Genomic DNA, 25,048 nt, shown 5'->3' with positions numbered 1-25,048 from the left:
TAACACAATAATTGAATTAACTATTTGGTCACAACCGCCTCGCGACACCAGCTCGTTTGTAGTTGTATATAATTTGATTATAATTTGATCGTAGTTAAACTGTAGATGCACAACCCAGTTTTGTCATATCAACTGAAGTCAGTGTTTGGATGAGCACAATATTCTGCTGTGGTGGTGGCTCGTGAGTGTAAGGTTAACTCAGCGGATCCAAAACTATTACACTTTCGACGCCTTTTGACAAGCCTGCTCTAGAAAGGTAACTATTAGTTACGTGTTTTTTTTTTTTTTTTCGTTTTTTTTTTTTTTTTTTTTTAGAGTCGTTACCAATCGTAAAGCATAACGGACTAGGCTAAACCAGATTTTAAAAAGGGCGCCAGTTAAGGAGGTAAACGAATGTAAATGAATGGTGTGATTTACACTCAAACTCTGAACCGGACTCTACCAACAGAATACCTGGATTGTACCGTGTCTCAAAAAAAAAAAAAAAATTAGAAACACTTTTGAAATTGCTGCCGAATAAAAAAATTGTGATTATGGGTTCAATTGTTTACATATGTATGAATAGCTTATGGATTCAACTTTTATATGACACCAAAAAGTCCGAAAATAGTTCATGCTTGGGTGACTCATTGAAGAATAAGTAGCCGACATCCAGGAGTGAACTATGTATAAGCTACAAAGGCACTTTAATACCACTCACAAATTGAAAGGCTTATTACTGGCAACCTAATTTTCATCCCCTTCACGAAAGCGGACATTGCTTACCCAAACATCAATTATTTTCGGCATTGTTGGTGTCATATGGAAGTCGAATCCATAAGCTATTCATACAACTAAACATTTCCCCAAGAATTATATTTTTTTTATTCGGCAGCCATTTCAAAAGTGTATAGTTTTCAGACACAAGTATGGTAACCTGACTACATCTGTATGGAACTACAGCATCTGAATATTTTTGCATGTAAAGTACTGTCGTCTCCCAGGTTGTATGTACTGTTTTAGATGTGATTTTTTAGCGACAGAGATTCAACATAGCATTGGTATCCATCATTTTCGGAATCAGCACCCAACATTTGTTTAATTGGGTATAGCCTACGATACCAACTTGCACTTAAAAAATGCCGCTCTTTTCTTTTCAAATTTGGTCTGAACTATATACAGACAATCAAAGTACAATATTGGGTGCGTTCTAATAGCTTCCCTGGGTCGACCATGATCTGCCACCGGTATCTGCCACCTGTACGTTCGAATAGCTTTAACGTCATACCAGGGGCTCACCCAGGTAGGCCCCCTGTGCCTTGCTTGTGGAACGGGTCACTTGGGGCTGGCGCGAGGTGCATGACGTCACAACGAGAGGGTGAGTGGTCGTTTCGATTAGCTCTTGTCAGGGGCTCACCCGAATGAGCACCGCGGGGTCGACACGGAGAAGCTGATCGAACGCACCCATTGTATCAAGTCGACTCAGGAATTTCGGAACATATTTTGAAATTATTATTTTTTCTTATTTTGACGGGGTTCTAGTCTCAGCTGATACAGGGAGTTGTTGCCAGTGGAGGTGACATGATGGGTCCCATTCTGCTCCCGCTGGCTGTCTGCGGTAAGTAAAAATGATTGAATTTGTTTAATATTGCATTTCATATGTGTGTCATGGTTAGCGGTTAAGATCACTGGGTTGAATATTAAAGCATGGTGTGGGTTCGAGAGTCGTCACGTGACACATGTGTTCTTCAGCCACACACTTAACCATGATACTTCGTCCTTCGGATGGGACGTAAAGCCATTGGTCCCGTGCGATGTGTAATGTACGTAAAATATCCCAGTAATACTTATCGCTTAGAGAAGGTGGTTCGCCCAGGTGTTCTTGGCTGTGGCTGCTATGCGTCGTATCACATTGTAAACCCCTATACTATGCTACATAATTGGGTATCAGAATTTTTTCACTTCCATCACCTTTTTTTCTTCAAGTTTTTATAAGCGCCTTCATCACCTCGTTGGTGGTACGTGTGCTACCCATAAGACTTCGTTTTTAGTTCAAGCTTGGTAAATTCTGAATATACTTTGGCTGGGTATGATTATGATCTCTGTCCATAAACAAAACAAGACAAAATATTAATGATTTGCCTCTTTTGTTCTAATTTAATTTTTTGAGTGCCAGTGAATCAGCTTCTACTATAAGTATCCGAATCCCAAACAGCTCTATTTTGAAACAGTGTCTTACCTTGGCTTGGGAACTCTGTCCGTAAAACCAAACAAGACTTTAACCAACAGCATAACATGATATTAATGATTGGTTTATTTTGTTCTAGATAATTTGCTGAGTGCCAGTGAAGCAGCTTCTGCTATTAGATTCCCAAACAGCTCTATTTTGAAACAGTGTCTTACCTTGGCTTGGGAACTCTGTTCATAAAACCAAACAAGACTTAAAGACAGTGGGTACTATTGGTAATTGTCAAAGACCAGTCTTCTCAACATATGCATAAAATAACAAACCTGTGAAAATATGAGCTCATTCGGTCACTGAAGTTGCGAGATAACAACGACGAAAGAAAAAACACCCTTGTCACACGAAGTTGTGTGCTTTCAGATGCTTGATTTCGAGACCTCAAATTGTAAACTTGAGGTCTCGAAATCAAATTCGTGGAAAATTACTTCTTTCTCGAAAACTACGTCACTTCAGAGGGAGTGGTTTCTCACAATATTTTATATCATCAACTTCTCCCCATTACTCATTACCAAGTAAGGTTTTATGCCATGAATTATTTTGAGTAATTACCAATAGTGTCCACTGCCTTTAAACCCACATCGAAACTTAATATTGATGATTTGTTCCTTATGTTGCAGTTTATTTGCTGAATGTCGGTGAAGCAGCTGGTACTAAAGTGTGCTACTTGACCCAAGAACCTGATCCAGATGAAGGAAACCGACTACGATGGATCCAACCATTTGAGGTTATGTGTTCCTGTACCTCAATCCGACCAGGAGGGCTGTTTAAAGTAGCTCCAAAGAGAAAGACTAAACCCAGCTACACTGATGAACCAATCTTCACTGATGACCAAGAAGAGATACATGATCATTATGAATGCCATTTCAAGGGTAAGTTTCCTTCAAGACTTAAACAGCGGCTACAGGATAATCTCAATATTTTAACTATTACCCTTTTTTGGCCAAACAGACATCGTAGATACCGATTTATAACCATTTTACGCTTAAAATTTGCATTTGGTAATAAATAATTCAAGTCAAAAATGCAACTCTCTGCGAGGCTTTTTCAGCCGAGAGTCAAAAACGGCTTATCTATTGTAATGTCCCCTTGACGCCAGTGACGTTTTACCCCTAATTGGGTTTGAACACAGTTCTCCAGCGTTGGCAAACTGAGGGTGCCATTGTCCACATCAAATAGCCGCCACTGACATCACGATTCCTTTGTCGCGCGGGCTTGTTTGGCATCACGTTTTCATAATATTGGCTCGGAGTACTTAGAGAAAAAAAAACATTTTTACCATGTTTTAACGTGAAGTTTTCTGTTTCTCGTGGACTACATCTATAATACAAAAAAAAAAGTCCCAACTATATTTCTGAGCATTCTGTAGCCGCTGTTTAAGGTAAATTAACTCTGACTTTGTGTGACTTTTGCATATTAGAATGATCGGTGATGATAACAAGTAGTGTAACAAAAAGTATACTAAAATTAAAGCATGGCGTGTCATGGCCTGGTCGAATAAGAACACCGGATTCAAAAACTTAGCAATGTTTCTGTTCAGCAGAGTGTAGGTTCGATTTCCAGCCATGACACTTGTCCGTATAAGCAAGACGCTTATAACCATGATGCTCCTATGGCATGTTTTTATTTACGAAAGCTCGAATCTGAAAAGCGTTCCAGCTATAACGCTTCTCAGTTAGTGTCTTCTAGTTAAATATTATGTTTACTACGCTAAAAAGAGTGTGGCTTAAAAGACCCACCATCATTGGGTGCGTTAGATAAGCTTCCCCGACCCCGCAGTGCTCACTCGGGTGAGCCCCTGACAAGAGCTAATCGAACGATCACACTCGCCCTCTCGTGGTGACGGCATGCACATCAGGTCACCCCAAGTGACCCACTCCACCAGCAGGGCACTGGGGGCTGACCCGGGTGAGCCCCGTCAAAGCTATTCGAACGTACCGGGGAAGACCGGGGTCGACCCAGGGAAGCTAAACGAACGCACCCATTGATAACAATGTTTATAAACCATGTAACTCCATACTATACAATGGGTGCGTTCCATAAGCTTCCCCGGGTCGACCCCGGTCTGCCCGCCGGTACGTTCGAATAACTTGGACGTCATTCCAGGGGCTCACCCAGACCCTGCTTGTGGAACGGGTCACTTGGGACTGGCCCCAGGTGCATGACGTCACCACGAGGGGTGGATGAGTGATCGTTCGAATAGCTTTGACGGGGCTCACCCGGGTCAGCCCCCAGTGCCCTTCTTGTGGAGTTGGTCACTTAGGGGTGACCTGAGGTGCATGCCGTCACCACGAGAGGGCGAGTGTGATCGTTCGATTAGCTCTTGTCAGGGGCTCATCCGAGTGACCACCGTGGGGTCGACGCAGGGGAGCTACAAGAACGCATCCAATATTCAAAGTGCATAATGATTTCTTTGTTCATTCAGACTGTCAGAATTTGCTGGATGCTGGATACAAAGACAATGGTATCTACACTATTCATCCCTACCAGTATGATAAAGGAATTAAAGTCTTTTGTGATATGACGAAGCAGACCGGCTGGATTGTAAGTACATGAATAAGTTTATATTTGGTTTACGGTAACACCTAGCCCCATAAATCGGTCCAATACACTCCGTATCCTTGGCCCCACCACTGATATCAAAATCTTTCGGTTTTTTTTTTGAAAAACCATCTGCAACGATCTGCATCATAAAACTTACCGATCTAATGCTTCCGAAGTTGCAGATAGCCCTACATATGGAATTGTTCAAATAGGCATCACAGGTTTTGAGCAAAAATCAAATGAATTTTGAGTAAAAATGTTCTCAACTACCGCTCTTTTACCGCTAAATGCCGATATGCCGATTGTCCCCGACCGTGCGCGTAACTTTTTCCCAGGACAAACGTGTACAATTATCTGCACACGTTCGTCCTGGGAAGAAAAGATACCCAATCCGCACTTTGTGTACAAACATATGGACACGCGTCTGGGAACTATTCTTTAGGGGCGAGGTAACACCATGTGTGTATCTACTTGCCAGGTAGAGTTTGTTCTTAGAGAACTGTCTTTCTTTATTCTACTTACCGCGGAGTAGATTTATCGAATGTTCGGGAGACTTCTCAGTTCTGAAAAGAACTGTCCTGCTTTTTAACTTACATGGGCGGAAGGTGCGGGACTACTATTTAGTTTTGGGATTAAAAACAATAAAATACCCAAATGACGACCACATTTCTTTGTCTTCTCCCCCCCCCCAAAAAAAAAAAAGAGAAAAAAAGAAGAAAAAAAAACTAACAAATATTTATAATATCATTTAAATCATTTAAAAAAAATGTACCCAGTCAGTTTCCCTTGTGGTTTATTATTTGATATATATATAACCCACTTTAGTTTGCCGCATTCCACAATTAATTAACTTTCATTTTTACTGTCCGTAATTGATTTTGTCTGTTAAACAACCTTATACCTTATGTGGTCAAAGAACCCCTTCCCAAGCACCCTTTCTGTTACCTATCTACTCTTTTTTCACCCATTTCTTGCTTTCTCTTTTTGCTTTCATTTATTTCTACCGCAGTTATTACAAAACTAGTCCATTGAGATTATCAATGACGTTACAAACTAAAAATGGGGATACAAACGCATACCTCAGCTGTTACCCTCCAAATACCGGATAACTATTATTCAAGTTTCCTGCCAGAATTGTTTATAGGAGCGCCGGTTCTGATGCTAATTAGCATTATAACACCCATTGCAAGTACTCTGCCTGCTCATTGGTTTAGAGCGCGTCACATGACATGTCTTAGTTTTGCTAGACGACGGCCGTGTGATAGTGCGTCGGTTTGCCATGCGCTAGTCCGAAGACTAGCACACGGCGCCGTGAGCTAGTCCGACAGACTAGCACACGGCGTGCAGTACCCAGACGTCCGTTGCGTGTACGAGTATGATAAATTAATAGTCTGTAACCATTTCGGATTGCACGACACTACATGCAACACAGTAAGTAAAAGTGTTTGCAATCTGTATTCGCGTCGTCCGTGGATTGTAGCATTCAGGTCTGTAACTTAATAATAATAGTACAGTATTTAGAAATGTTTGGGGTTTTATAAAACAAATATTGACTGCTTTCACTCGTGCAATGGTTAAAAACTATGACTCCCTCGGTGATCCCCGGAGCGCTCTATTTTCCCTCGGCTTCGCCTCAGGAAAATAGAACGCTCCGGGGATCACCTCGGGAGTCATAGTTTTAACCATAGCACTCGAAGCAGTCAATATTTGTACAATATTCGGCGATGCAAACTCGACTTGGAGTCATCCACCACTTAAAAGTTTAACTGGTAAACTGTAGTTTACTTGGAAGGACACAAACATTGCCCATATAAAGCTTTTTTTTTCAAAAGTCCTCAATTGAAAACACTAATTTAATATATGATTTAAGTTATTGCTATTTGATGTCTGCATAATTATACCAGAACTTCAATAGTGAACAAAAAGTGTAGGCTTTGGCCTATAGGCCTATTTGGTCGTATTTTAGTAAAGTTTAAAATACCTTATGTCAGAATTAGAATTGTCTTGAAATAATAACCTGTTTACCTAATTTAATGAATGAAATTAAAATTAATGAATTTAGATTAACCTATACGAGAACCATTATGTCCAAAAGTACTACAGTATAATTGTATTGTTTTCTTACTGCAAGGTCGTCCAGCGGCGTTACGATGGATCAGTCAATTTCAACCGCAGTTGGGCAGAATACACGAAAGGCTTTGGGTCAATGGATGGTGAGTTCTGGCTTGGCAATGAGATTCTACATAACCTGACTGATGCTGAAGGGAACTGGACAATCCGCCTGGACCTCACCAATGAAGATAACGTCACGGGTCATTTGCTGAAGACACAGTTTCACGTCGGACCTGTCGATTACACCATGTTTCTGGAGCACTCCGAGGTACAACCAACTGGTATGTTAACAACATATTTCATAATCGCCACCAGGGAAACCTTTGATATCACCTCAAAACCAATCTGTAAGCATTATGAATTGCAAACGCTTTTTGAAGGGCCCTTTTTGTCGACAATTAATTTATGTAAAAAACTATTTTACTTTATGTGAAATTTGAGTTACCACCAAACAACAAAGATAAGATGATCGCTTCGTATCCTTTGATATCACATCAAAATAAGTTTGTAAGCATTAGTTATGATTTTTGAGGTTGAACAAAGAATTGACTAGAGCGCTCTACCAACTGAGCTATCTAGCCCTATATTGGCGGTGTCCCTATTTTGTCAATATCTTTGTTCGAGGGTGCCAGTCTGGAGCCATACAACCGTTAACTGCCGTGTAGCCAGGGATCATGAATTACACACGCTGGTCGAAAGGCCTGTCGACAATTAATTTATGTTAGAAAACTTGTTTGCTTGATGTGAAATTCGAGTTATTGCAAACAACAATTAAGTGAATTGTTTTCCTTTGAATTATGGCAACAGAAAATTGTTGTAATATCTTGATGGCACTAGACACTATTGCCAATTGCCAAAGACCAACATTCTCATTGATGTATCCCAACATAATTATGCATAACAAACCTGTATAAAAAATATCAATTAGGGCCTGTCATGGAAATTACAAGAGAAAAATGAAGGGAAAACAAAAGAAGAAAACAAATAATGTGTGTTTTCAGATGCATCCATAATATAATGCTTCGGGAAAGTTTTTTTTTTTTTAACTGAGACAAAACTATTTTACCTGAGTAACGGCCAACAGTGTCCAGTGTCTTAAATCATTGTCATCACTTACTTAAAGGTTAAACGTTGTGTTTTGTTGCCAGTTGGCAGATACTGTGGGCATAAACTAGGAATGGAAGACAGAAGTATTCCTGATGATAGGATTACAGCATCTAGTCAGCGGAGTTCAGATTATCAGCCGAGTAATGCACGACTGGACCTGAACCGGAATTGGTGTCCAGCTATAGGACAATTCGTTGGATCATGGCTTCAAGTAGTTATGAATACAAATCCTGTGCATATTGAGGGCGTCATCACACAGGGCAATCCAAACGGTGGTTACTGGGTGACACAGTACCAGGTACAATACAGCATTGATGGCACTGCATGGCTGTATGTCAATGGGGCCTCTACTCCACAGGTAAGAGTACTCAGCAAAGACACCCTCCAACCTAACATGTATTCCTTATGAACAAAGACATTTCAATAAAGCTGCTGTATGAAAACAATTTTGAAACAATGTAAACACTCTTCATACTTACACTAGGTCTACCTATGTTTGATTGACAGACTTTCATTGGCAACACTGATGGGGACACCCCAGTCACGAATATCTTCCAGCAGCCTATTCAAGCACGGTACATCCGCATCAGACCTACCGACTGGCATACTGAACCTGGCATACGTATTGAGCTCCTAGGCTGCCGTGGTGAGTGGTTATATGACTTTCATAACCAAACAATTAACAAAATACGCTACTCCATTAAAATCATAGCGCATTCAGGGGCGGATCTAGGCTTTTCCAAACGGGGGGGGGGGGGGGGGTGGCGTGATTGTTTTATTTTATTTTATTTTTTTTTCAGAATGAAAGACCGCGCCATCTCCAGGCAGCATTTTTGTTTCTCTACTTCGAAATTGCCACTGTCGTAAGGCTTTCAAGTGGAAGTTGTTTTTGTTATTTTAAAATCGGTAAAAAAGGAAAGAAAAAAAAAATCCGTAAAAAAATAGTCACAAAGTTTCCGCCAGGCATGTGCAGGGCAAAATTTAATGGCTCAGGAGTCGATTTCACTAAAGCGTTTTGGTCATCGCAAACGCCGAAAGCGCGCTTACGTCAAGCGTATATTCCACGGATAAGCAGGGATAGTTATATGCGCGTTTGGCTACTCCACGTTACGGTCAAGTTGCATGGGGACTGAGACACCAACAGCTAATTAGCCATGATTTAAAAAAAATAAAAATAAAGGATTGTTAACTGAGAGAATTTGAACACAAGTTTTCTATGGATTGCACATCACATAATAGTGTACTAATTTTGCTTAAGAAAAAACCCCACACCGCCGGCCATTTGATTTCGCTTTGGTGACAAAATTAATATTAGTAAGCCTAAATGAGTGAACAATCTTGTGTGTGTTTGAAGAGTTAAGCTGTCTTGATTATGGATGAATGCTGGTAAACCTGTAAGAATGTACCGTGAATGTCATGTTTTTCCCTAGACCCATTAATTGGTCCAATCCACTCCGTATCCTTGGCCCCAGCACCTTTGATCTTAAAAAAAAACACCGGAATAATTGTATATCAAAGGTGCTATATACGGAGTGGATTGTACCAATATGGGGGCTAGTTTTTCCCCAATCTGCTGACCCTGCAGGTCGGTGGCGATCAATGTTTTGCCATTTTATCATAGCGGTATCAAAATACTTGCATTTTCAGACCTAACAATTGGTTAACAGGGTCATTAATTATGAATAACTGAAGAAAAAAGTTTTTACGACGCTATATCATTTTACATTGTTACGCCGGAATTGTATGACAGGGTGTGTATTTTTAAGAGGGATCAGGCGTGTCATTTTACGCAGGCAGGGGATCCTCCTCGAAATCAGGGCTGGTCGATGGAAGTGGAATGGTGATCGCGCCACACCCTTAACGCCTCAGCGAACTGCAAGTATTCTTTATAAATTGAAGTTATAAGGAAAGGAATTCGGTGAATTAAAATAACTACGTAAACAATTGACTGGGTACTCCAAGTCAGTTGGTTACACTAGAAAGCAATTAACCAGGGAAAAAGGTGAGTCTTAAGCATACAGCTGTATATATTGACTAGAGCGCCAACACCCTGTTATACACGCACTAAGGTTTTGAAGCCGTGTGGCGCATCCATGTTTATGTACAAACTAATACAAAAGCTTGAAATTTTGTACGGCAATTGTATGGCTGTTTAAATGATAGTGCGTTTGTTCTTTTTTATGTGTCATCGAAGCAAAAAATGCAGCAAATCTGAACGCACAATCTGCTGATTAGCGTACAAACTGCGAGCGTCATGTGCGTCATGTTTAAAAGGCGCGTATACTTTTTTAAGTACGGCAATCAAGTCGAAGTTACGGTTTTCGTAGCGCGGACGTACACGAGCGGACAGTCGGGTACGTGCGCACACGCCGAATGTAAAAAAAGTCGCGGCATTGTGTGTTCTCTTAAAATTCCGAATTCACGCAACACATCAAACATGTCTGCGCCCAGGGTGGCTTCAAAATCGCAGACATAGACCTTTTCGCAAATACCGGGGCGCGCGCGTAAAGCTTGGAATTAGGTGCATTGTGGTCTAGCTGGTAGCAAAATTTGATGCATATCTATCCCACAATGCACCTCATTCAACAGTCTGCGCTTGCGCATTGGTATTTGCGATAAGGTCTATAAGGAGTGCGTTTTGGCGACCCCAACCGAAAACTGTTTCGGTTGTTGGTCGTTGGTTCTGCTGTTCAGACTGAACGATAACCGAGTTGTGAGCTCGGTTACCGTTTTGGTTATGACGTCAGAAACAGTTTTTGGTTGGGGTCGCCAAAACGCACTCAAGGTTCAAAACGCAGAGCAAGTTAGCGCTCTAGTCAATATATATAGCTCTATGGTCTTAAGGACTTTACGAAATGCCGATACGAGCAACTTCCCTAATGACATTACGGAGATTGTTCCAAATCATTGGCCAAGCAACATTGCCAGCTTTTCGACAGAAATGTGTTTGGTCGGGAATATTCAAGCGAGTGATTTCAAGTTTAATCCAAAGATGCCAGGTACTAACCACTCTATATTTTCTCAAATAACAGGCTAAATGACACATACCATTTTAGTTGGGACACAAGAAAATTATTTCAAATGCTGCTTGCTCTCTTCTTCATTACTTAAAGGAACACGTTGCCTTGGATCGGACGAGTTGGTCAAAACAAAAGCATTTGTAACCGTTTTTTATAAAATGCATATGGTTGGAAAGATGTTTTAAAAGTAGAATACAATGATCCACACAAGTTTGCCTCGAAATTGCGTGGTTTCTCTTCTACTGTGCGAACTAACATGGTCGGCCATTTATGGGAGTCAAAATTTTGACCCCCATAAATGGCCGACGTGTTAGTCGACGAGGTAAAAGGAAAACCACGCAATTTCGAGGCATGTTTGTGTAGATCATTGTATTCTACTTTCACAACACCTTTCTACCCATATGCATTTTATAAAAAACGGTTACAAACGCTTTTCAAAGACCAACTCAACCGATCCAAGGCAACGTGTTCCTTTAAGGTTGTAGCTTCCCACTATACAGAATTCAACATTGTTTATGGGGCACTGCAAACTAAACTTGTGGATTAACATGATGACCACAGCGTGCCTTACATGTCTGATGTACATAATTGTTGAATGTGTTCTCAGTTGACAGAGTTTGTGGTCAGAGTCTTGGAATGGAAGATGGTAGCATCCTTGTTGAAACTATCGTACCATCGTCTACTGATGAAGGTCACTGCAAAGATAACTTTGTCGGACGGCTAGATGTGTACGGTGGTTGGTGTCCCTTTAAGAGTGATAAAGACACTGCATGGTTCCAAGTGGATCTACAGCATCAAACAGTGATTGGTGGTGTTATTACGCAGGGTAACAACGACAATAATTACTATGTGACAGAGTTCATTGTGTCTCACAGTGACAATGAACGCAACTGGCGATACATAGGAGGGTCTACTCGTGACAATGCACAGGTATGACAATAATTATACACAAATTGCCGAAACCGTTAAACGCAGAAGAAAAGGCAAAAATTAGCAGAATACAAGTTGAATCATTAAAAAAACATTTTTTGTTTTACTTCATTGATTTAATTTAATGAATTCACAAACGAAAAGGCAAATTGGCCGTTTAAACAAACTAAAATGAAACAATCAGCCATTCACTTGATGCTTATTTTAATACAACATTATCTGGCATGTTGTCGAGAGTACACGTTTAAAACTAATAAATAAAACTACTGCTACATGTTTCTTTACAGTCTGAACCTTTAACATAATATACGCATTTATACTGCCTTTTGGTAATCATTCTGCTATATTCTAAAGTTTGTTTGATGTCATTAAGCATCGTTTATGTTTCCTTCCCAGAGATTCCCTGGAAATACAGACTATTATACCAGAGTAACCAACATGTTCAATAAGGAAGTCAGAGCACGCTACATCTGCATCACACCAACTAGTTATGGCGGAAAACGTCCAGGGCTGCGTATTGAACTCCTTGGATGCAATGGTGAGGTCAATTTTGTTCAAAGTTACATTTTGGCAAATAAAACAAATGTATCACTTGATTATATTAAACCATTTTAGACCAACAAATAATGACCGACATTTTACAAACAAAACAAAAAAATCGGTAAAACAAACAAGTTATTATTTTGTTGCCTGTACTGTTGATTATATAGAACGCTGGTATTGTTTGGATCGTCATGGAATGGGAGATGGCAGTATTCCAGACTACAGAATTACATCATCAAGTACACAGCAGAGGGAAGATGGTAACTGTCAACCAAGCAATGCACGACTCACTCAATCAGCAAACAGTGATACCATTGGCTGGTGCCCTGATCCTAATGACATCAACTCATGGCTACAGATTGATCTAGGATTTAAAGTCATAGTAGAGGGAGTTATGATGCTGCAGGGATCTGATCAGGGAACCATCGTAGATATGATTTATGGGTACCAGCTGGAGTACAAGGATGACCAGACCACGTGGCATACAATGGATTCAGCACAGGTAAGAACGTCGGCCAACTGTGAATTCAGCGAAAGTCAGATAATTTGTGTGTAATCTACAGTGATATGTTAACTGCTGCATATAAAATATCCAATCTTAAAGTAAAAACATCTCCTATTTTGAGTTTTATTTTGTAATAGTACTGTTGTCTGAGTATCAATAACACAAAAAGATACTTGTTTTATGAATTAAAGTCACCTGGAAATAGAATTTGTATTTTTTTCCATCATAAGAGTATTATGTTTAGTTACTATAAAACATTGTTTTTAAGTAATTGTTTGTCATGATTGATATTGACTCCGCCTACCCCTTTTTTGACTTCAATCGAGGCAGACTTTGCCTTGATGCGTAGAGTAAACACACGTGCAACGTATACAAGTCATTGAGTTTGTACGTTTCGAACAGGATTTCTTTTTTCCATTTTTCCGGCAATGCCGACCAACTTGATGCAGCTAAACAACTAAAGATGGGGTCAGCCTGCATGGCTGGTCAGACTCACAAGAGCAATAGTGCCTAGTAGTCCGGTCCGACGTCTTTTTCAGCACTGTGCAGCATTTCTCTTCAAATATTGCGCCCAGATTTACGTCACGAAAAGCGCCCTCTCGGTCGAGGCCTACTCTTAAATTTGTAAATAAGATAAGAACTAATTTTGTAGAACCTTAGTGAACTGTTTGTTCACATTCCACTCATCAAAACACATATAATAGTGACGAAATCTTTATTTTGACAAAACACCACTTTCAGATGGCTTTAATTCTATCCCGCAGTCAAAACCTAGAAGTAATATGAACTAAAAAAAGGTAAGAACTGATGAAGAAATTGCTGCTTCCTGAAATCAAAAAGTCATGGTTTTATAAATTAATTAAGTACCAGATAACAGTTACTGACAAGCAAAACCATTTAAATGGAAATGTCTGTTTGTAGGACATTTGTTGGTTTTTAGAAATCAATGCCGTAAAACTAAAGAAGTCAAGAATATTAACACAATTAATGTACCCTTTGAATATCGTGCCACGTACCAAACACAATACAGTTGCCCAAAGTTTGTAATGGGATTCTATCATTTAGACGCTGAGAAAGACTGCTAGGGTCAAAACGTCAGGGGAGTAACTATTTTTGTGATTCTAAGTCGTCAGAGTTTTGTGTTCGCAATAAGTTTTTCTGTTGCGATATGCCGATAAATTTGAGTTTGGATTGAATACATTTGTTTACTGAAGTTTTATACGAAATGTTAAAATTAAAAAGGATGTTTGGTAAAGGGTCAGGGTATTTGTTATAGGACACAAATTATGTTCGTGACACTGTTCACGAATTTTCAAGTTAAGCTTTCTATTATCATTATCTTCAAACGGAGTAAGTAAATCTGTGGACATCATGTTTTGTGCTACAAAAAGTACCCTAATCCTTTAAAGATACTGGACACTATTGGTTATTGTCAAAGACTAGTCTTCTCACTTGGTGTAACTCAACACATGCATAAAATAACAAACCTGTGAAAATTTGAGCTCAATTGGTCGTCGAAGTTGCGAGATAATTATGAAAGAAAGAAAACACCCTTGTCACGCGAAGTTGTGTGCTTTTAGATGGTTGATTTCGAGACCTCAAATTCTAAATCTGAGGTCTCGAAATCAAATTCCTGGGAAATAACTTCTTTCTCGAAAACCATGTTACTACAGAGGGAGCTGTTTCTCACAATGTTTTATATCATCAACCTCTCCCCATTACTCGTCACAAAGTAAGGTTTCATGCTAATAATTATTCTGAGCAATTACCAATATTGTCCATTGCCTTTAAACAAATGACGTGAATTGTCCATGTGTTTCTTACCAGATAATCAAAAAGGACGCCACGGCAGACTCGATAGCTACCAGTATGTTCCATCCACCAATCATTACTCGTTATGTTCGCATCATACTAAACCAGACTGATGGCTCTCTATGGATACGTGTTGAACTATTGGGATGTAAAGGTAGGTTTCAACGACCAAAAACTAATCCACATTATTTTTAAACAAATTGATTCTTTGAAATGAAACCAATACACTGATCGTGTGATACTTTCATACAAACAAATAATACCAAAATCAAACTCATCAAACTTTAATCCAGTCTTAACTTTTCGAAGCAGCTTACAAATCAATAATAAATCCATGATTTGTATCAATTTGTATCAAGAAATTACTTCTTTCTCAAAAACTACAATACTTAAGAAGGAATCATTTCTCACAATGTTTCATACTATCAACAGCTCCCCGTTGCTCGTTACCAAGTAAAGATTTATGCTAATATATATTTTGAGTAATTACCAAACATGTACAGTGCACTTAAAGGCAGTGGACACTATTGGTAATTACTCAAAATAATTATTAGCAGAAAAACTCACTTGGGATCGAGTAAATGGGGAGCTTTGGATAATAAAAAACATTGTGAGAAACAGCTCCCTCTGAAGTGACGTAGTTTTCGAGAAAGAAGTAAATTTCCACGAATTTGATATCGAGACCTCAGATTTAGCATTTGAGGTTTCAAAATCAACCATCTAACAGCTTCGTGTGACAAGTTTTTTTTTCATTCTTTCTTTCATTATTATCTCGCAACCTCGACGACCAATTTAGCTCAAATTTTCACAGGTTTCGTGGGTTCGAATCCCACCCGAGTAACATGCCTGTGATATTTTTTCACATGACTCGGGAAAGTACTGAGTATACAGTGCTAACATACATCGGTGTATGGGTAAAAACCAAAATTAATATTATTTATCCCCGATGCAAATTCAACATCTATTATTTCACAGGTTTGTTGCTTTATGCATATATTGAGATACACCCAGTGAGAAGACTGGTCTTTGACAATATTACCAATAGTGTTCGTGCCTTTAAACACAATTACAACAAACGACGCATCAAATTCAATGTTGTGTTTTTATTTTTACAGTCAACTGGGTATGTGGACAACGTCTTGAAAAGGACGACCATATCATTCCTGACAAAGAGTCAAGGCTTCAGATTGATCTACAGGTAGTCACTCTAGTTGAGGGAGTCGCAGCACAAAGTAGTGATGAAACGTCATTTCAAGTAGAATACAGCCTCGACAACGTTACCTGGGTCAGCGTCAGCAAGAAGAGAGCACCTGATAGAGAATCTCGGGTAAATGTTTCCATCATTGAAATAACAAAGTTAGTTTGTCAATGTTATACATGTACTTTAAGTTTAGCAGGGAGCTTTTACTACTCAACCAACGGAACAAAATAATGATAGAAACTTCTAGGAATGAGGAACAATAGCCATGAACAACATAAACACAACTGTTTTCAGTGTAAATGATTAATAAAATATAATCGTGTTGCTTTATTATCTTACAGATATTCCGTGCTCAAACTGATCAATCCACAACCATAAACTTTGAGCAGCCAATCAGAGCACGTTTCATCCGTATCACATCAATCGACTACGTGCATCAAGATTTGCGCATCGAACTCATTGGGTGCAGAAGTAAGTTAAGAACTCGTTTATAAATCAAACCTTCTTTTCTGGATGGGGCTCATTGTTTTAATTGTTTTAACTTGTTGACGATCAACAGACACGAACAGATGTAGGCCTGAAACTGACCACAGGTTTCAAACGATGTTCGATTGCGCCATAAACTGGTGCTGAAGAATATCCACATCACTTTAAAGGGAAGGTCGTTTGGTAATTACTCAAAACAAATATTAACTTAAAAAATGACTTTGTAACGAGCATTGGAGAGCTGTTGTTAGTATAAAACACTGTGAGAAACGGCTCCCTCTGAAGTAGCGCAGACTTTGAGAAAGATGTTATTTCTCACTAAAATATAAAAAGACTTCTAGCTAGAAGTCTTTTATTCCTTTCTGAAAGAACACAAATCCGTCCAACAAGGGTGTTGTTTCTCTCATTACTTTCTCGCAACTTCAATGACCAGTTGAGCTCAAATTTCCAAAAGGTTTGTTATTTTATGCTTTTGTTGGGATACCTCAAGTGAGACAACTGGTCTTTAACAATTACCGAAGGTGTATACTTAACCTTCCCTTTAACACAAGAACATGCATGGACTTCGTTTAGACACTTACTTTAGTTTTCTTCGTCATATAAAACAGCCGGAACACAAACTACCATTAATGATTGGAAGTAGTTATATAATTCACTATTCATTTTGCTTTTTCAGATGATATTCTTGAGACTGCCAACAATCAAGCCTTCAGCATTCACCATCGCACAGATAATAACCAAGACGAAACAAACTGCCCAAGTCTGAATAGTGAAGGGGGATGGTGGTTTAATAGATGCTCTGGTATGCCTGGTGTAGATAATAACCTTAATGCTGAATATATCCAACCTGGTGATACTAAGGGTCCATACAAACGAGTCATTAGAGCTACTGAATGGAATGGTTCTCGTATTGCAAAGACTGAAATCAAAATACGCCGCCAATCTCCACCTCGTGGCTAAACAAAGTTTCTTGGTGAATTTTACAAAGTTACATTGGCAGCAGTCCAATGATGAAGCAGCACACATTCATATGTTGATGCAATCATTCTTAAAATATATTACGCCCAAAATCAAACTTACGAACAAGCAGATAACCTTGATATGTGAAACGCCGTAGCAAGTAAAATGATTGTTCGCATGCTTGTGACTGGTATCCTACTCTTTTTTTAAGAGAACAATGCTATAAAGCAGCCGTACATAACTGGGTTTCCATTAATCATTTTGATCAAGCAATTCACTCATTGACACTTATGCCAAACACCAGCATATTGCGGTGACACAAAAACATATATTTTCGTTTTACCAAACCTGCATCCCATATTCCTTTGTCTAAAACCCATTGTGGTATTATAAAACCAATTAACTTATTTAACCTATTGTTGTCTATAACCCATTGGTGTCTATAACCCATTGTTGCCTATATAACCCATTTTTGTCTATAACCCATTGTTTGTAAACCGATTGTTGTCTTTAACCTATTGTTGTCTATAACCAAAAGGCTGTGCAATCCTTCATGAAATCTATTTCCCATGCCCCAAAACAAAAGGTATGGACAAGTACATGACATTGATTATGCGATCACGCTAAAACACCAATTTATGCACCCCCCCCCGCCCCCCCCCCCCCAAAAAAAAAGAAGCTTACCAGTCAAATTGATTGTTCGCAAGTGTGACTGGTTAAAAACCCATTGTGGTATTATATAACCAATTGTTTTTCTTTAACCTATTGTTGTCTATAACCCATTGTTGTCTATAACCCATTGTTGTCTATAACCGATTGTTGTCTATAACCAAAAGGCTGTGCAATCCTTCATGAAATTTATTTCCCATGCCCCAAAACAAAAGGTAGGGACAAGTAGGCATACATGACATTGATTATGTGATCACATTTAAACACAAAACTATACGTACAAACAAAACACAATCGATTGTACGCAAGTGTGACCGGGGCCGATTTCACAAAGATCTAAGATTGATGGTCACTGCAAATCAATCGTTGTTGCTAAGTAAAGCGTGATGTCACAATACAAATCATTATGGTCTGAAAATGTGTCTTGCGATGAACCTTATTGTTCTGTGAAATCTGCCCCTATTATTATTATTTATTTTTTTTCTTGAACGGTACATTGCTAAGACAGCTGTACATTAACTGGGTTTCGAATAATATGTTTGAGGAAATCATTCAATGAAACTTATGCCCTAATTTGTTTGCTGTAAAAAATGAAAGTAGTTTTCCATTTACCTTATTTGCACCACAATTTCTGATATTATTTATAATATATAATCGTTGTTATTGTCTATAACCAATTGTGACACTGTACGCACATTAAAACGTAAGGCAAATGTGTACACATTACTAATTTGTATTAATAAATACCTTGGGCGGTTTCAAGTCTCTGATGGTCAAAACCCGGTCACGTGTGGGAGTGTTAACGGTGGTATGAAGACCGGCTTTGGAAAATAGCGAATAAGTGGCCACTAAATCAGCATACATTGTGTCAACTTCGGCGTTGCACTGTATCGCACGCTTATTTATATCCCTGTTAGTTTCATAGACCTTATCGCAAATACAAATGCGCAAGCGCAGACTGTTGAATGAGGTGCATTGTGGGATATATATGAATCAAATTTGTTATCAGCTAGACCACAATGCACCTAATTCCAAGCTTTACGCGCGCGCCCCAGTATTTGCGAAAAGGTCTATTGCAACTTCGCGCACTTCGCGTACGCGCGCTGAAAATGTATCAATTTTGAGTGCACGGCTAAAATTTTCCAAATTCTGTGACTTTTCTCTCGGCGGTACTTCCAGACATGTTCAGGGGCCATATTTGAGCTTTTGATGGTTCCCATCTCTTTCGTGCGTTAATCATATTACTGATCTTTGAGACCAGTGACTCTTTGAAATAATGATCTGTTCAGCGCCTTCACTGGGGTCAAATGAGGCAAATGATTGGACGATAGCTGTTCCTTGTGCATTAAAACGTGCGCATGAGCTCGGCGTCAGTTTATACGCGCGCACATGTTACACGCGCGCACTCAAAATTGATACAATTTTTAGCGCGCGTACGCGAAGTGCGCGAAGTTGCAACGCGCGACGGTCGCGCGATGGAAATCGTCGGACGCTGAGGATCGCTGGACGCTGGCATTTTTTGCACAGTTTATAGTCGTCGCGCGATGGGATGCAGTTTGTACAGTATACACATACCCAATTAATTATGTTTAAAAGAAAACCATCTTTCTCAAATTGTTATCACTTTATGAACAACCAAAACGAAGAATTTTAGTTTATTTGATATGAATTTTCCTTTAGACTGGACTCACTCGGGGATAAACAAAAACACATCATTTTCGCTTTGTATTCCATGTTTTTACATTCAACCAATTTAATAAAGAAAAAAACCTGAAAAACCCGTTGCAGCCACGTACTCATTAAGTTAAGTTTGTGAACAAAATCTCAATAATGTCACTTAACCAGATCAGATATCAAATTATTAAGTCTGCGAGCATACAAAGAGTTGTTTTGGAAGTTGTTTCAATGAATTTTGAAATTAAGTGTTTACTTAGTATTCTGAAAACAGCATAGTATTATTTGAAAAACATGTTTGGGTTTCTTTTCTCTGAGGGAACATCGATGTGAAGCGTTATATAATGTATAGCAACAATTCCGTTATGTTTTCTCAACCATTGCTGTTCTGTTCAAACATGACATGCATTAAATTGTTCGGTTTTACAAATACAATTCCCACACCTCGAATCAGCGGTGCAGTCAGCAGGGAGGGGGGAGTGGTTACCCCAAACAAATAAAATACCCCCCCCCCCTGAAAAAAGGGAAAATGCACACGCAGCCACAAAATGCCATAAGCACCCCCTCCGCACAGCATACTCCTTCCCGACTAACAAAGCAACCCCTGTCCACATGTTATAACTACTAACCCCTAGCCCTCCCCATGAAAAGTCATAGCCATACCACTGCTTCCGAATCACTTTGTGTCAATATTGGTATGAAAAAGATACAAGCCACACAAATCATCAAAGTGTCCACAATTTAACTATTGAACTTTGTGAACTCAACAAGAAAAAAGAAACAGACTACTGTTTTTTGACTTGTTCATTTATTTATTTCAAATCAACTTATAATGAAATTAAAGGTACAATTTACTTATTAAACAAATCAACTTATAATGAAATTAAAGGTACAATTTACTTATTAAACATAGCAAGCACGAGAGTGATCAGTATGTACAGAAGAGGACAACGAACATTAAGCTATAATTTTGCATAATTAATGCAGCGGCAATTTAATCAATTTTTACAGATTATATTTTAAATAATGTTTTTTTTTTTAGAAAAGCAAATGCTTAAATCATCAAAAATGACTTGAGTAGCTGTAAAATGTTTGTAGTAAATACATTGTGTGACGGTCATGAACTATTACATATGCCCACAGTCTATTTTTTATTTAACTTCACCCTCTTACGTAATACCTCCATATAGCGCCCTCCAGCGATTTCATTTTCGCGGGCTGTTAGTTCATAAGATCCTTAGACGACGATCTCATCACACCGTATTTATCTTTGTCAACAGGTAATTATGTTTTTATATTGTTTAATGCTTACCTTTTGCGTTAATATTGTTTAACTAAATCATTCACTATGTTCCGTTTACCGTCAGAGTCTAAGTTGTATATATTTACTGTTTAAATCTTTGATTTATTGACTCGTTTGCCATGTATAACGGAGTCAAACGAGAGTTACCCTTAGGTCATGTTCATGCCTTAAGACAAGTTATGTATTCGTTTTGTAAATTACATCTGGACAAGTCAGTCCCTTTAGTGTTTGGATCCAGCTTACTGTTAGTTTATATTTTCCTTTGATTTCCAAGATGGCGGACGACGCCTAGAATTATGGCGTGAACCGCAGGGAGAACTGTTTGTTTGTTTATTAGTGTTAATTTAATATTAATAATTAGTATTGTAAAAGTTCATAAGATCCTTAGACGAAGATCTCATCACACCGTATTTATCTTCGTCAACAGATTCATGAGTGTAAATAAAATACGGGAAAACTAACAACTGAACAGCCGTGTCAATCTTGAATACAGTCAGAGGGGTCACACTATGTACAGAAGAGGACAACGATCATTAAGCTATAATTTTGCATAACTAATGCAGCGGCAAATTAATCAATTTTTACGGATTATATTTTAAATAATGTTTTTTTTTTTAGAAAAGCAAATGCTTAAATCATCAAAAATGACTTGAGTAGCTGTAAAATGTTTGTAGTAAACACATTGCAAAAGGAAATTTAAATTGATGGGCTATCATTGTTAAAGTAAAGTTTTAAAGTTTAGGATTTCATCGCAGCTTTCCTTCAACATTATTATCATTGATGTATCAGATGTCTGTGTCAAAGGATGTCCTTCTTGTGTCCATTTGTTTTCATCACAGATGCTGCAAGTGTGGCTGGCAAACTTGAAGTTTTGTTGTGTGTAGAAAGTATGCCCACTGTTCTAATACAGGGAGACAAAAACAAACAAAAACATTGTAACAAAATCTTTCAATTGTTAACATAATACTCTTTTTCAATTTGACCTAAGATTGGGACTTGTACAAAATACAAACTTCATCTGCAAACTTGCAAAAAAACAAATTCATTATGTTACATAGCCCTATCTTCATGAAGAGTTTTCCAACAGTTTGTTTACATGGTTTAAAATACAACCAGGGCTCAATTTGTGGGAAAAAATCACAAGACTTTTACTGGACCAGAGAATTTGACAAGACTGGGATCGATATGAGGAGAACACTTTCTACACACTACATTGAAACTGCTGTTGGAACAGGCACTAAAAGAAGATATATTGGCATTCAATAGATATGTGTACTCAAATGCAATGAGGTGTTACTATTCAAATTAAAAAACACAATACCACTGGACTTGTACGGTCGTAAGTTTACTGGCCCAACGCTATAACCACTGGACTTGGCCTGTGGTCCAGTAATGATTTCGAGCCCTGAAAACCGACACAATCAATTATTGTATGAGTTGGAATTGTTTTATGCACATTCTACTAATTGTGTGTCCAGAATACATCAAGCAATGCCATTGTCCCTGGATGTAACCATCATACCTGTTTCTATATGATGCTGATCAGTTGGCAACTCAATACTTGTTGGTTTTCCCTGAACCTCTGATGGCCTGCTCCTTTTCACAAAGGGATGTGTACATCAATCTCCCATAGCATTTGCCACTATATGCTGTTCAAAATACAAAAGTTAACAATTGAACATGTAAAATTTAGCTTTATATTAATTTGAAAAATACAAGTATCCATAATACCTAACAATCTGCAAACGAACTAGAATCGGTAAACATGAACAAATCCAAGTCATATTCAGTATACAATTTATAAAAACAGCCCACTGTTTTTTGTTCCACTGTTGGGGACCTTTTAACTTTTTAAAAACACTAGTTGTTCCTCACTAAACTGAGAAAAAATAATTATTATAATGTGCAATTTCACTCCAAAAAGGGCTCTAGTCTTGGTATGGGCAACAAGAAGAAAACAGTTCAAGAGTCAGACGAAAGTTATTCGGGGGAGTTGCGGTCAGGAATTAAATTAGTAAAATTACTTCATACAATCAAACTGGGTTCTACCCTAAGTAGACCAATGGACCGAAAAATCAGTATATCAAATGAATGTAGCATTTTAAATAAACATTTACCTGTTTACCAAAATACTACTACTACTAAGCAGTAAAGCACCAAGAGTTGTTTTGACTTGGGTTGGAACGGAACAATTTTTGTTGTGTAACATAACATTTTGCAGCATATGTATTTGTCTTCGTCTGCTTACACTTCTACAGGAAATAAAATGGTGCACCGATTGTAAAGATAACAACTTGCCGTTAGCCTCTCTATCCTTTACGACTCATAGTATTTGAGAGGGTCACATATATATATATAAATGTTTCAAAATACCGTCAGACCGTCTGTGTGTTCAATTGTAAATTTGAATTACATGACTGTTTCTCCTATGTTAAAAAACAAGCTACTCGTGTTTATTATCAAAAAACTAAGTTGTACTGCTGTTGCTAAGTTAAAGTAATGTCAAGTGATGAGTCGTGAGATCAGTCAAATCAACTCGACCCAAGAAAGTTTAATTAAGCTAAGAAGGGTAAAACAAGAACATGCAGCATGCAGCTGTCGTATGACATACAGTAACACCCAGTTTTGTTCGATGAAAAACAATGTATTACAATACATTTGAATAGTAGTAGGGGGGGGGTACGTGTGTGTTTGTATCAAGGATTTAAGGTATTTTGTTTTTAGTGTGATCTGTATTCTTTGTGCATACGGCTACGCATACACAAAAAAACTGCCCTACTCGGTAGACGTTTTTTCGTTAATTTTACTGTTTAAAATACTCACACATTGACTGCAATGTTACTGTAATGATTGCCTATGCAGTTTCCTTCCTGTCGACATGTTCGTAACATTTACCAGCTCCAAAAATCGAACGTAAACAAGAAAAAACTAACTTTTTAGGACACCGCTCAGCGAACAAAGTTACGGTCGTCCTTTTTGTTTTATTTGTAAGCGGCCTCTTGATAAATTTGCATATTCATCGTTTCTCGGTAATCCAACGATTCTATTGGTTCACGGATGAAAAGTGAGGTCAGCGATCGTGTCAAAGTTCAATTAGTTGAACTCTGTAGCGACGTCGCTAGCGCCTTTCAGCGACGCATCGCTGAGCATCGCGGAGGTCTCGACGATGACTATAAACTGTGTTTTTTAGGATCGCGCGTCAAGATTTCCATCGCGCGACCGTCGCGCGACCGACTATAAACCGGCCTTTACACTTTCGTTTTGTACTACAGTGACGTCCTGGACATCAGGGTACATTTCTGGGGCGGAAAATTTGCACAGCTTCATAACTCAAATATTACCTGCAAGAAACCACTAGTTTCAACAGATTCACATTCTATGGCGGCATACATTTTTCTGCGGTGGTTTTTGGTCCTCATATATTCCTCACAAATCTGTCATTTTCGTGAAATAATGCAGCTACAACGTTAAAAAATTCCCGTTTCGATCGTTTTCTCACAGTGATGCTGTTGTCTTGCGTACGCGTATACATTCGCGTGCAAGACGCATGACGCAAGCTTAGACGCATGAGTTCTCGGTCACCGTATCTTGACTGCACAACTTTAACATACAACACAATTCAAAATTTGTGCGTCGTGTGTCTTGCCTACACACGGCAGACTGTGAGAGGAGTACGAACAAAAATGGGAATTCCTTAACGTTGGGAGCTGCATTATTTCATGAAATTGACGGATTTGTGAAGAATAACTTACGATCAAAACCCACCGCAGAAAAAACATATGCTGCCATGGAATGTGAATCTGTTGAAATTGGTGCTTTCTTGCAGGTAAGATTTAAGTTATGAAGCTGTGAAATTTTTCCGCCCCAGAAACGGGCCTCAATAGTTAGGACTCTGTTCCTGTGTACAGAGAAAGAGTCCTATATAGGGCTAATACTCCAGCGTCCTTTACTTACTGTTATT

The 25,048-nt window shown here is 38.7% G+C and overlaps 2 protein-coding genes and 1 long non-coding RNA gene across 3 annotated transcripts; 2 read left to right on the top strand and 1 right to left on the bottom strand.

The window, feature by feature from the left end:
• Positions 1 to 1,563: 1,563 nt before the first annotated feature.
• On the top strand, positions 1,564 to 9,364 carry LOC139942810 (fibrinogen-like protein 1). The gene is made up of 7 exons (XM_071939586.1): positions 1,564 to 1,597; positions 2,842 to 3,093; positions 4,647 to 4,765; positions 6,897 to 7,158; positions 8,026 to 8,342; positions 8,492 to 8,630; positions 9,339 to 9,364. Exons 1-7 carry the CDS (start codon positions 1,564 to 1,566, stop codon positions 9,362 to 9,364), a joined length of 1,149 nt encoding a protein of 382 aa, XP_071795687.1.
• Positions 9,365 to 10,817: 1,453 nt separating this feature from the next.
• LOC139942809 (lactadherin-like) lies at positions 10,818 to 17,971 on the top strand. The gene is made up of 8 exons (XM_071939585.1): positions 10,818 to 10,983; positions 11,612 to 11,934; positions 12,331 to 12,472; positions 12,645 to 12,979; positions 14,810 to 14,948; positions 15,910 to 16,121; positions 16,337 to 16,466; positions 17,158 to 17,971. Exons 1-8 carry the CDS (start codon positions 10,818 to 10,820, stop codon positions 17,439 to 17,441), a joined length of 1,731 nt encoding a protein of 576 aa, XP_071795686.1. The 3' UTR covers positions 17,442 to 17,971.
• Positions 17,972 to 20,571: 2,600 nt separating this feature from the next.
• Positions 20,572 to 24,228, bottom strand: LOC139943237 (uncharacterized). The gene is made up of 3 exons (XR_011786784.1): positions 23,911 to 24,228; positions 22,610 to 22,736; positions 20,572 to 21,988 (listed from the first exon to the last, which is right to left on the bottom strand). It is a non-coding gene; the product is annotated as an uncharacterized lncRNA (long non-coding RNA).
• Between the last annotated feature and the right edge of the window lie 820 nt (positions 24,229 to 25,048).

Source organism: Asterias amurensis, chromosome 10 (genome assembly GCF_032118995.1).
Source record: "Asterias amurensis chromosome 10, ASM3211899v1".
Classification (NCBI taxonomy): Eukaryota; Metazoa; Echinodermata; class Asteroidea; order Forcipulatida; family Asteriidae; genus Asterias; species Asterias amurensis.
Note: the sequence above shows the minus strand (reverse complement) of the source record. Positions and strands in the feature narration are given on the sequence as shown.